This window comes from Didymosphaeria variabile (genome assembly GCF_027946475.1).
Source record: "Didymosphaeria variabile strain IMI 356815 chromosome Unknown scaffold_8, whole genome shotgun sequence".
NCBI classification, from domain to species: Eukaryota; Fungi; Ascomycota; class Dothideomycetes; order Pleosporales; family Didymosphaeriaceae; genus Didymosphaeria; species Didymosphaeria variabile.
Genome location: NW_026611627.1, coordinates 1,627,514 through 1,640,369, shown reverse-complemented (window position 1 = coordinate 1,640,369; position 12,856 = coordinate 1,627,514). Strand labels below are relative to the sequence as shown.

The following is a 12,856-nucleotide window of genomic DNA, read 5'->3' as shown; positions in this document are numbered from 1 at the left end:
GGAATAAGACAGGTACGAAAGAGGATGTACTTATGAGCCCAGGGTAGCTCCGAAGCTGTAGCTCCAGCCACCGACGAACGTTGCTGAGCCGCCATCGTACGCCTGCATGGGTACATATGAGCCTGGCTTTGCGTAATTGGGCATGCACTCAAGTCGCGTCAACCCCTCTTATGATGCTGCGTAGCAGATATCGCGGCTCGGAAGTATGCAAGGTAATGATTAAACCAGGGTTGCCATAGGCCTAGAGAGGTGGACTAGGTTGTTCTTCTATTTCGTACTGAGCGGAAGAACGGATTCACGCCTTGTCGAGAAATCCCAAGTGTTGAAGATGAGGATGTAAACGTTGACAAACGGAGAACGCGGCAGTTGAGTCCGTGTTGAAACCGGTTAGGGTGAGGAGAGAAGTCGTCTAATTGGTGGAAGGCAGTATTCTGGAAGACTTCAGTAGCAGTGGGGTACTTCGCACTAGAAGCTTGGGTCCGCATGGGCGGACCTGTTTCCGAGGTACTGGAAGGCACGGTTTGTTCGAAAGAAGCTTAAGTTCGAGAAGAAAAAGTATGGAGATCGGGAACAGACATCATCTGTTTGAAAACATGTGACATTCATTTTAGTAGCCGTCCTCGTCGGACATTCATGCTACAATCGTTATGGTATACGATTTGGTCCTGAGAAGGGCAATTGTTGATATGCAATTAGATCGTAAAACACATAGGTCGTCACCGCGGAGCTACTGATTTTGCCCCGAAAGTGTATTAAAGAGACCATGAGTTTGAACATCCGCTGACCTAGCGGGGAGAGCTCGTTCGCGCAAATAATTCGTAATATCTTCGTCTGAAAACTGGGTAGCGCCGTCGAGTCTATGCCTTTCGTTGTTTCTTGGCTGGAGGCGAGCCAGTTCGGCCTTTGCCTACCAGGCCGCGGATGTCGATCTCGTCGCCAGACTCGTCTTCGTCTTCGTCCATATCTTCGACGTCGATCTCGGAAAGATCATCTCCATCCTGTTCGTGGGATTGCTCTGACCATCATCAGCATCGAGGGGTTTGTTTTCGAAAGAGTCACATACTGTAGTACTTGATGGCGGATGGCCATAAGTCTTCTGCAATGAGGGTTGCAATCTCGCCACCCTGGGGGAAGACCTCAGTCTCCTGGTAGTCGGTCGCGTCATCCTCTTCATCTTCCGGTTCCTCGACCTTTTCGCCGCGCTTTAGCTTCTCCAGCCGCTCAGCATCCTCTTTCGCGGCCTGCTCACTTTCTTCCGCGCTTACCCACCGGTAGTCGGAGACAAACGCGAACCACGCGAAGAAGCTTGGTGAAGCCTCAGTGCTCTCCTCGATCATCGCGACTAGCTTCTTGTACTCGGGCAACTCGGACTCCTTCGCCTTGTTGCTTGCAGCATTAGCCTTCTTCCTTGCCTCAGCAAGCTTGATGGCTGCATCTGTGAGACCTCCTGTGGGGTCCTGGCCTTTCTTCCAGTTGATCTTTACCGGCTCAGATACGAGGCCTTCCCAGTCTCGCGACTTACGGAACCAGAACTTCTTCTCCAACACTTTGTCCTCGAAGTATTCGTTGTCGCCGAACCCAAATTTGAGCGATACACTGCGCGGCGAGCCCTTGGGGTCGTCGATTTCGAAGCGGGTAACCTCCAAGGTTTCGAAGCATTCGGCGAAAATCTGTGCGTCCGAGGGCAAGATGAAGGAATCGAGCTCTGGTGGAGCCTGCTCGAAGACGAGAGTCCAGAAGTGCGGGATCTTAGCGATCACTTCTGCGCGCTTCTTCCACAGGGGCGCGTTCAGCGCATCTGACTTTCGGACTGCGACAATTAGTAAGAGCGCAAATCGAGGCGCAATAGTAAACCTACTAAGCTCTAATTCAACATCATCAAAATCTGCCTCGAGAACGCTAAGCTCTTCGAAACGTGCGAGCACCTCTTCTGGGTCAATATTTTCGACCATCGTGCGGTTGCGCAGTAAGATCTGTTGGCTGCTAAAACTATCTGTGAGACAAAGCATATTAGCACATGTGACAACTCAAGAGTAATCTCACGATAAGCTCACCAATCTCAGAGTATTATAGGCCCAAGGAGTAATTATTGCGTTGACTATGTTCGAAGGCGCAATTTCTGTTGTTCAGAACTGGAATTACCCAACCCAAAAAAATGTGGCACCTTGGCCCAAGCTCCTTCCTTCTTGGCGCACAGACCCGCGGTGATACCCCACTTAACGCGGAGATATGGAGCTTTCCTAGGTCACAAAGCAGTCCTCGAAAGGGCGCACTTCCATCATTGCTCGCCCATAGAAGCGCTTCAGCAGGCCATTGCTTAGATCAATCTCAGGGTGGCAGTGTGCTCACTCCTTCCCAAGGCTGCCGGGGTGGCTTGGGCAGGTGCGACGTGACAGCTCGAGTGTCCTGGGATAGCATCGCCGATGCGACCACCTGGAACTTCGTCCACGGTGGTATCAAAATTTCGGAGTGTAACCTGTTCCTCAACTACTTGTGTTTGCCTGCTCTTACCCGTGACTACTCAGGCTATCTGGTCAACCTGCCATGGGTGACTCATTGGGAACCTAGGAACAACGTCGCTGCCTGCACCGCCACAAGCACCTCGAGATCATTTCAACTTTTACGACGCCTTGTCAAAAGCTAGGGCCTGAATTCATGCTGTACAACACCGCATAAGGGTTTTGTGCTGTCGGCAATATCTTCGCACTCACATACTCAAGAAAGTTCCCCGCCCATCTACCAGCATGGGCGGTCAGGCTTTTGCACATATCGTCGCAGACAAACCCATCGATATTCCGCGGCTGTCACCAGATACCTACCAGCAAGTAGCCGCGGACGTCAAGTTGAAGTTGGAGACACTGTTCCATCATGTCACAATACCTCGAGATGCTCCTGAAAAAATCGATTTCGGCGACATTGACTTCCTTGTAGAAGGCATACGTGATCCGAAGACCGATAGCAACATTTGGATTAGCGTGAAAGAAGTACTCGGCGCTGAGCTCTTTGTGTCCCCTCATCATTTTGGGATTAAGCACCCCTCAATAACAAATGCCTATGTGCAGGTGGACGTTGAACTGTCTCCAGGAATCGGCGCGGAACTCTTCGAATGGACGAACTTCATGAAGAGCGATTCGGATCTTCTGCAGATCGTCGGAGTCGTTCATCGGTCTCTTGGTATAACATGCACTGACAAAGGTATGCACGTTCGTGTGGAAGAGGTGGAACCGTACAACAGGAAGAAGAGCATGCTTTTCCTCACGCGAGATCCGAATCAGGCGATGGAATTTTATGGATACGATAAGGCCAAGTACCATCAAGGTTTTGACAGCGAGGCCGAGATGTTCGACTGGGCGACTAATGGCCGATACTTCTACTGGAAAGTCTACGAGGACCGCGACGAAACCTCAAACGACCGAACACGATTGAATAAGCGCCCGATGTTCCGACGTTTCGTACATGAGTATATGCCTTCCTGTGGCAAAGGCACGATTTCGCACACTCAGACAGAGAACAGCGACCCTGACGCAGAGAAGGCTATCCCATCTCGACAAGACGTACTGCAAGAGGCCTTGCGCATGTTCGACAAGCATGAGGAGTACAATGCAATCATCCTGGAGCACAGAACGAAGGGCGTCGAAGAAGCACTGTGGCTACAGATCAACAATTCAATCCCGTCGCAAAATGCAGCTCGCGGAACCATCTTGAAAGGCCTGAAGAGGTGGGTGGCTTTCATAAATGGCCGCCCATATATCACTGAGCGGCCGATTGCGACGAGCATGAAACTGAAGTGGTCCGAACACGTTCCCGATGACGCTATACCGGACCTTCTGGCATGGATTGCAGAGAATCGGGACCAGATCGGAGAGCTTGAGGAATTCCGCGCCAGCGAGGCGAGGAAGGCGGGCATGAAGAATTGAGGAGCAATACAGGGCAGCTTATCAGCGATCGGATTGCAACTGAAGCACGCGGCTGATCAGTCGCCTACACGCCGCGCATGGGCGGCGAGCATTTAGTTACAAGATTGTACATGGGAGCGTACTTGCGCAGAAGCTGTGAAGACAGTGTTCGAGCGCGCTCGTACATGCGAGCGTATTTGGTCGACCGGGTGCTATATTTTGTTCAGGGTCTTCAAGGAATTCGGCGGAGATGTCTTACTAGTCCTCCAGTGATCAATATTGCCACGCATTGCAGAGCCCATAGTTGCTCCACAGTCATAATCTGTTATAGCATATAGACTGGAGCAGAGCAAGATACCCAACGAGGCATGTTTTCTAAACTCATACTGTGTAAACTCCCACAGCCATGCTTCCCCACCAAACCAATCCAACACGTGCGCACCCTTGAATCCTGGAACCTCCTCTCAAGGAAAATTCCTCCATCCCAGTGACCTACGCGGCTTTCAAAGCCGACGCTACCCTTCATCTTACGATCGCCCCCTCGCAACCCCCACAGTCGCCATGTCGCGAACTGCAAATTTTCAGTTTTGAAGGGGTAATACATACTGCAGAGTCGAGTTTTGTAGGGGTAATCAGAACTCGATAAAAGTGGAGCTTAGGGCTGGCGCTTCCAAGGTTCGAGTTGGCGTGGTCCGGGCCGATGCTTGTTGCGTCGATGGATGGATGGGAAGGGGAAAGCGCGCTAATGGGAATTTTGCAGCTTGGTCGCATCGTGAAGCGGAGTTGGGCACAGAGAGCTGATCTTGATTCTCGGGCAGAAATTCATCATTTTATTTTTGTGAGAAGCTGGGGAAGAGATGCTTTGAATTGGACGCGTCTTTGTAGCATAGTGACGGAACAGGAAAGCGCGACTATCCGGAACCCAGGATAAACATCGCTCACCAAACCGCTTCCCACGCACTACCACAGCATTGTTGCGATCTCAGAAGCAGGCATAACACACGCGTCTTCCTGGGGAAATGGACGACACATATCCGGAGCTTCAGCTCCCGGAGTCGCGTGTGCTCATTGTCATCACAGGTCTGCATGAATCGTTCCCATAGCGGAGCTTTACTAACATTTTCCAGGTGGAACGATATGTATGCGCAAATCAGCAGACGGTCTGGTGCCTGCAAGAGGTTTCTTAAAAAATGGACTTGCTCCTCGGCCAGTCTTCAATGATGGGTCTTACCCGGAGCCGCTGGAGATCGTGACCGACGACAAGGGCACGCGGAGGGCTGTTCAAAGTTTAAGAACACCAACCAGCGCCTACGAACGTCGAGTTAGGTACTCTGTGCTCGAGTTCGACACATTGCTCGACAGCAGCTCTATCAATGCTGAAGGCTGGGATCAGATCGCAAAGACGATTTACCGGAATTACCAACTGTTCGATGGATTCGTGATTCTCCATGGCACTGATTCTTTGGCGTACACAAGTTCTGCGTTGAGCTTCATGATGCACAATTTGGGCAAACCTGTCATTCTCACCGGATCGCAGGCGCCGATGATGCAACTACAGACCGATGCTGAGGACAATCTACTGGGCGCTCTGATCATAGCGGGTCATTTCATGATACCTGAGGTCTGCCTGTTCTTCAACTTCAAGCTCTTTCGCGGCAACCGGACCACCAAGGTCTCAGCAGACGACTTCAACGCCTTCGGTAGTCCCAACCTCCCACCTTTGGCGACCATTACCTCGCTCAGGACTAACGTGTCGTGGGGCAATGTGCATCGATCTACGAGCATGTCGCCGTTCTCCATCCAGACCCAGCTCGACACGACACACGTAGCCTGTCTCCGTATCTTCCCGGGCATGAAACCCGAAATGGTAGACGCAGTACTGCACTTAGAGGGCCTCAAAGGCCTCGTGCTGGAAACATTCGGAGCTGGAAACACTCCAGGTGGCCCCGACAGCCCAATGACACGTACCCTGGCCGATGCAGTAAAGAGAGGAATCGTCATTGTCAACGTAACGCAGTGCTTGAGCGGTAGCGTGAGCCCGCTCTACGCACCTGCGACCTTCTTGGGCCGAGTTGGCGTAGTCTTCGGCATGGACATGACGTCTGAAGCCGCCCTCACAAAGCTGGCATACCTGCTGGCGCTACCGGGCGCAACAGCTGAGGAGGTTGCAAAGAAAATGTCCGTCTCCATTCGCGGTGAGCTGACAGAAATGACACGTACACACTTCGAGCACCCGAAAACAAGTGGAACGCTTACTCCAGAGCTGTCCAGCCTGGCTGCGCTCGGATATGCAATCCAGAAAGGCAATTTCCAAGATACGAGGGATATTATTCGCGGCGAGCCTCGTTGGCTGCTCAACGATGCCGATTACAATCTCAACACGCCTGTGGTAAGTCAAGTTTTCATCGTTATCTGAGAGAGAATCCCGATTCGGCAGTCGTCTCTCGAGGCAACGGTCGTTATCTACGTCCCTGGTGGTACGAACCTTGCATCGAAAATGTCGGTCTGAGAGCTGCTACCATGGCTGGCATGTGTGCCGAATGAGCCGTTATCGGGGGCAATGGGATAGCCACCGTTTTGATGCACTTATCTGTTACCCCAGGACATACGACACGGGGAATCAACGACCAAGATTCCGATAGTCCGGCGCCATGCTAGCACTAGTCAATCGTATTGTACCCCCTGGGGTAAGACAGAGGGACGCTGCCAAGTAGGCCCTTATCTCTGGCACGCACCATCAGCACGGTGCGGATGAAGTTTTGGCCGGTCATGCAAGATTGCGTTTCTGCATGCAGCGCTGACGCGATTGTAGCACCTTGCAGCCACTGGGCCCAACGTGGAGATCCTGCGCGACTTCCTCCAGCAGGGCGCCTCGGTACACCTGCGCAATCGCAGCGGGCACACTCCTCTCTATCTCGCGGCGGCTGCGGGGTTGAAGGATCATGTGGAGGTACTCAAGAGAGCTGGATCGCACCTGCACACAGACGAGGTGCCACAAGCGCAGCTGCACATGGCGGAGGGCGACGGCAACGCCAGCATATGGGAGTCTGTGATTGGCTGACGGCGACTACCTGATGGATTCGCTGGAACGACGGGTAATTATGGTCATACGTGCGGCCACCGGGCTGCAGGAGGACCATGACGACGACGTCGTCGCTGTCTTTGGGGAGGGCCGAGCAAAGGTCGCCATGCACGCGCATGGCTTTGTCGATAGGCCCGGCGCTGGACTCCGGCCCCGACACGTTCCTGGTCCTGCTATCTGGGTCGTGGGCTGCGCGACTGCAACCGGAGGCTCGATAGGATCTGCTATCTGGACATCAATTCGGCTTGGCCCGAGCGTGCTGGGCCCCCGAGTTGCGGGGAACACGTCGGGCCTCTCTGGTGGAGTGAGTGGAGTGGACGAGTACTGTGTATATGAGAGGGCTCGTACGGCGGATGCCATGCTGTGTGTAGAGGGCGGAAGTTGTGATTTGATGACCAGGGTCCGCGAGGAGGGCAGTTGTCGCTAGTCATGGACGTGTTTCGTTTTACTAACAGTATCTGATAGCCAAGCATGACGCACATGTATCATGCTCAGGTGCTTCGACGACGGTCCACGGTGATGTCTAGACGGTTCAGCGTTCAGTCTACGTTGTCTGTTCCCCGCACAGCTCCTTGCAGCCCCGCCGGCCAGCAGCTGCCCTCTCTTCGACTGCAACGGAGAGCAGCGCTGGGTGGCACTAGGGGCTTTTCTCTACACACCACAGGCCCACGACGACGGCATCGCAGCCGTAGCGCGCCAGCACTGCGAGGCCCACTCGGCGGCGGTCTCTGCGCCAGCGATCCCCGCAGCAAGGATGGCGCGAGTGTCGGTATGAGCAAATTGCACTCTGGTTTTGAGTACGCAGTCCCAAATGTCCTCCTAACCGCACGTTCTGGTCGGGCCGCACTGCTATTCGCTCGACCAGCGTGCTATTACCTAATTTTCCTCTGCACCGTCTGTTGCCGCCATGACGAGAGCATCGTGTTACAGCAAGTGCCAGGCAGCGCCGACGGGGGCCTGCTTTTCTCCTGCTTCTCCGCCGCCGTCGTGGCCGTCGACGTGGTGTGCAACCCGTGTGTCTCGACAAGTTGCAGCGCACCTAAGCGGCCTCTAGATACTCAACCCCCCTAGCGCCGCCCTGCATACCTTGCGTACCACATCACTTGCTCAGGAACTTCGCGTGCGGCTCCCGGCTATCTTTCAGGCATTCTTCCCAAATATCGCGTCCTTTGTGCGACCCGGGCACGTGCGAGACCCTGTTGGCCGCGCCCGATTGCGGCATCTCAGCAGAGTCACCCCAGGCTACACCACCAATCTATCACTGCGACCTGCCCACCACTAAGCGTCTGCCGCCGTCGCCGTTCCAGAGGCACGGGTCTGCGGTTTGCTGCTATATCAGCTCCTTGCCGCGCCCTCGCTCACATCACTCTGACACTGGATGCGCCGTCCCAACAACTACCTCTAGTAGTGCTCGCGGCCACCTTTTCCTCTTCCTCTCCCAATGCTTCTGGAGCCACGCATGCAGCGGACGGTGGTCACCATCAACAGCAATGGCCGCCAGTCGGCCAGCTTCATCCGCGTGGCTTCGGCCCTGGGATGGCAAGTACGGGCGCAAATGAAAGAACTCAACGGGCTCGTCGCTGAAGAGATATCGCAATTGCCCAATGTCACCGTCTACGTCGGCCGCCTCGAGGATCGCAAGTTTCTCGACGATCTCTTCAAGAGCGCGCAGTGTGCCTTTATCAACACGACGCATTGGGGAGACGAGGTTGCCATCGGCAGAGCTTGTGCCGACGCCGCCAAAAAGGCCGGCATCCAGCACTACATCTACAGCAGTACGTATTTGCTACTATACTGATCTACTCCGGCAAAATCTAAACCATCATGCCAGGTATGCCCGACCATTCCGTCTTTGGCAAAAACTGGAGAGCCCTTCCGCTGTGGGCACCGAAATTCACCGTTGAGCAGTACATTCGCCAGATTGGCCTACCAGCAACGTTTGTGTATTGCGGCATCTACCACAACAACTTCACCGGCCTTGACTTTCCCCTCTTCCGCATGGAGCATCAGAACGACGGTAGCTTCGTATGGCGAGCACCTTTCCATCCCGACCAGAAGCTTCCGTGGCTTGACTCGGAGCATGACATTGGCCCTGCCATCTACCAACTGTTCAAAGAAGGGCCGCGCAAGTGGAATGGTAAACGGTAAGTGTTTTCCGCAATGCATGCTGCTCCCCACTTGGGGCGGTCCAGCCCACGCTCAGAGCATAGCAAATGATTCAAGTACGGTGTGTCTGCGCATTGCCTATTTAGGCAGACCACAGGTAACCAGAGATTTGCCAAGACGCTGCAGCATGATGTGGTGGCTGGACCCGCCTCGCTTCAACACCGTCAACCCTTTCCCGATCCCCCGACTCATCACGCAGGTTGTCATGCAAGCCAGTGCTGCATTACGTGACTGCATGCTAACGATAAATTTAGCATTCCGCTAGCTTTCGAAGTCTTGACGCCCGCCGAAGTCTGCAGGGCCTTCAGTCGCGGTCTGAGACGACCCGTCCAGTACAAGCGAGGCCCTATTGTGATTCATTGCCCTACTCCCGTCGGGTATCGCGAGCACTTGTCCGCCCTCGAGTCGACCCTGGCAGAAAGCGCAGCGCCTTATTTCGGCCCTGATCTTGAGAAAGACTGCCCCAGTGTCGCGCTCGAGCTGTGGGAAGGCAATCGCGGCATGGAGGAGTACGCGCAAGAAGTGTTCCCGGTGGAAGAGGCTGCGAACGGCCTAACCTGGATGGAGGAGGTAGAGACACCTCGCCGCGAAGTTGATCTCGATTTCCAAGTCAACTGCTAACGTGGTGCGTGTTGTCGCAGGGCGAGATCTTTCCGCATTTCAATGGCGTTGTGGGTTTGATTGAGCAGCTCAATCAGGCGCGGCTCTAACAGCATCTCGTCCGATTTTTTTGACCACTTTGGCCCTCCCTGTCCGACTACCTATCGGAATCGACGGCAAAGCATCTAAAACCTCATCGTCTTACGTGGGCGGCACTTTGATGAACCTTCCTCTCGGATTTCCACACATGTAGCGAACGTGCGGTGTGCGCATGGCATGATCCGGATTTTTCTTCCTGGGTATTCTCTTCCCTTTGAGCCCCTTTTGCGTCCAAGCATGGCGTTTGGGCATGGAAACAATGGCGTGGGCTGGCGACTGCGGCATTCGAAAAGTTTTGGGTACGTGATAGGGATAATTTTACTCTGCGCTTGCAGGCAGCTGAGGTGGCTACCTGTGCTGTACATCTTTGAAAGGCAACATGAACAAAAAAAATTCAAAATCAATTTACATTACTGAAGTTTGCGGGCAAAGCATGCGTGTGACGCGGCATACTTAGGAATGGTCGCAGTACCTGTAGGTAGGCGAGTGGCGATAGTCAACCTCGCAGGATGAGCAATACGGAGCTCAAATCTCATGAGACCTAGCGTCTCATTCAAGTTTCCATGACGGAGAACACCAGCGGTAGTTGTACCAAAGATTGTATACAGAGGATTTACACTGGACGGTGTGCGGCAACACTACATGCACCTTTTGGAGTGATCGACCGCTTAGTAATCCCGTGCAAGTGATTTTCGGAACATCCCCAGCACTTCACGACGCCAGCGTCCAACGCGCACCAACGTCTCTCCACACTCACAATGGCGACGGCATTAGCGTCCGCAAGGACGGGCGCGTCGCGCGCCGTTCTCCTATCCTCGAAACCTCCGACAACTGCCGCGAAATCCCTGAAGGGCTCGAAGCTCGCCGATGCGATGCACAGGAGTCTGTATCCGCATTTGTACCAGCAAGGCGGCGGCTCAGCGCCCAACAGGAAGATCAGACAACAAATGGGGACTATGAAGAGGTACAAGCAGGTCGAGGCCGAGCGGGAAGCAAGAAAGGTGTCGTGGTTCCGAAATAAGACGAGAACGTCGAGCATCAGTACGTGCACCTCCCTTTGCCAGCCATTGCCCACGCATCTTCGCTCGTACGTTCCGATGCCACGAAGCTAAATTCTATTTCAGATAAGCTCGCTATGCAGCCCCAGAAACCGCGTGCCATCAAAAAAGCATGTCCCGACCCCGTTGCCGCAACCACCGCTTCACAGCTCGCGTTGCACGATTCCACGGGCGCCCGCACCCGCCTTTTCGACCGCACAAACCCCGAGTGCGCCCGCGTTGGTGATATCCTGCTCGTGCGGCAGCGGACCGGCGAGCCTTTCGCCGGCGTCTGCATCAACATCCGACGGCGCGGCATCGACACCGCCATCCTGCTGCGCGGCCAACTGACTCGTGTGGGTGTCGAGATGTGGTACAAGGTGTACTCGCCGCTGGTGGAGGGTATCGAGGTTGTGCAGAGGGCGCAGAGGAAGGCTAGGAGGGCGAGGTTGACGTACATGCGGAAGGAGAAGCATGACAGGGGTAGTGTGGAGAACGTTGTGAGGGTGTATCTGAGGCAGAAGGCTGCGTTGGGCAGTGCGGAGGGAGGCAAGAAGAAGGGTGCTGCTGCCGCTGCGGCAGCCGCGGGTGGGAAAAAGAAGGGCAATGCGAGGGGAAAGAAGCGATAGAGGATGAGGAAGATTTACATGTGCGGGTAGCGCGGTCTAAGAGATATGTACTTATAGATGAGACGGGCAAACGACATGCGTGGGAAATGTATAACATGTGCCCTTACAAGGTGTATATAAGCGATGTATTTAGCAAGGACAGTATAGCCTCCATAGGCGAACTCTCTAAAACCCCCGCTTTCCACGACCTGCGAAAACACCCAAAGCATGCCCGTTCTCGCCGTCCTAAGTTACCACTTCTTCTCCGTTGCATCGAAAGTGGAATAGCAAAGATGACATGCGCTCAATCCCCACTTTCTCAATACCGAAGTCATGGTACGCTCCTACGTCACATGTCTCTACGCCCTTCTCTCTCCTCCTTCTCTGCACCCATCTCCTCTTCCTCTCCTTGTCTCTTCTCCTTATACTCTTCATCCCCGTCACCCTCCATCTCCTCCACCTCCTCTTCACTTTCCTCCTCCCAAGGCCCCCTCGCCGCCCTAACCCACCTCCTCCTTTCATATTCAGGTAAGGTTAACGTCATCCACCCATTCACCTTGCGCTCCACAAGCACTGGGCGCACGCGATTAACCACACAACTGCACCTCATTCTATCAATCCAGCTTATGTGAGTATGCGGCCTAGGGCATGGTGGCGGGAAGGGGGAGTTTCCCCAAGCCGAGCCTGACTGGGCTTGCTCCCTCCCGACTCTGTCGCCATTGGCAGTAGTTTTTGCATTGGCTTGAGTAAGGTTCCAGGGTTTCGAGCAAGGCCCCTTATTCCACACCGCATTTGGACGTTCCGGTTTCGCTAGGAGAGGACGCGTGGAAGTGGTGATTTGCTGGAGCCGCCATGCGAAGCGGTTGGGTATGAGCTTCGTACACTTGAGAGAATTTATAGCGAGGGGAGGACATGCTTTTCCAGAGGGGGGTGAGGTTTCCTGGCTGGATTCGAGGCGCTCTACGGCAGCGAGGTAAGGGATTAGTGCGGCCATCATTATTAGGATTGTGTTGATATTTCCTAGGTGGACTTGCTATCTTCTACACCCGTGAAGTGCCGTGCGCGGATATCGCTCGTAAGGTATGCGCCGCGGGAACCGTCAGTGTATCTTGGGTGTACTCGTAAACCTTTCTTCAAGGCAAGAAAACAGAAGTCGTAACACGGCGTGTGCAGGAATAAATTGAGGTTTAACAATTCAATTTTGCTACCCTGGTACGGAAGTCTCTTGACACTGGATAACCTCACCTCGGTACCAAACCAACACCATCACCTTCCACCCATCACGCATCTTCACGGATATCGACCTGGCTGGTACTATCACCCGTCTTGACCACCACAACCACACCTGAGCTCGCATCAACAACAGCA

The 12,856-nt window shown here is 54.1% G+C and overlaps 5 protein-coding genes across 5 annotated transcripts; 4 read left to right on the top strand and 1 right to left on the bottom strand.

The window, feature by feature from the left end:
• Window positions 1-857: 857 nt before the first annotated feature.
• N0V89_010776 (uncharacterized protein) lies at window positions 858-1,952 on the bottom strand (the record flags this gene model as incomplete). The annotated part of the gene is made up of 3 exons (XM_056219517.1): window positions 858-1,015; window positions 1,064-1,810; window positions 1,859-1,952. The coding sequence occupies 3 exons, from the start codon at window positions 1,950-1,952 to the stop codon at window positions 858-860; spliced, it is 999 nt and encodes a 332-aa protein (XP_056066644.1).
• Window positions 1,953-2,744: 792 nt separating this feature from the next.
• Window positions 2,745-3,917, top strand: N0V89_010775 (uncharacterized protein; the record flags this gene model as incomplete). The annotated part of the gene is made up of 1 exon (XM_056219516.1): window positions 2,745-3,917. The coding sequence occupies one exon, from the start codon at window positions 2,745-2,747 to the stop codon at window positions 3,915-3,917; it is 1,173 nt and encodes a 390-aa protein (XP_056066643.1).
• A 998-nt stretch (window positions 3,918-4,915) lies between these two features.
• Window positions 4,916-6,957, top strand: N0V89_010774 (uncharacterized protein; the record flags this gene model as incomplete). Its single annotated transcript, XM_056219515.1, has 3 exons — window positions 4,916-4,976; window positions 5,024-6,285; window positions 6,709-6,957. 3 exons carry the CDS (start codon window positions 4,916-4,918, stop codon window positions 6,955-6,957), a joined length of 1,572 nt encoding a protein of 523 aa, XP_056066642.1.
• Window positions 6,958-8,419: 1,462 nt separating this feature from the next.
• On the top strand, window positions 8,420-9,765 carry N0V89_010773 (uncharacterized protein; the record flags this gene model as incomplete). Its single annotated transcript, XM_056219514.1, has 3 exons — window positions 8,420-8,753; window positions 8,810-9,122; window positions 9,399-9,765. 3 exons carry the CDS (start codon window positions 8,420-8,422, stop codon window positions 9,763-9,765), a joined length of 1,014 nt encoding a protein of 337 aa, XP_056066641.1.
• Window positions 9,766-10,601: 836 nt separating this feature from the next.
• Window positions 10,602-11,509, top strand: N0V89_010772 (uncharacterized protein; the record flags this gene model as incomplete). Its single annotated transcript, XM_056219513.1, has 2 exons — window positions 10,602-10,884; window positions 10,968-11,509. 2 exons carry the CDS (start codon window positions 10,602-10,604, stop codon window positions 11,507-11,509), a joined length of 825 nt encoding a protein of 274 aa, XP_056066640.1.
• Between the last annotated feature and the right edge of the window lie 1,347 nt (window positions 11,510-12,856).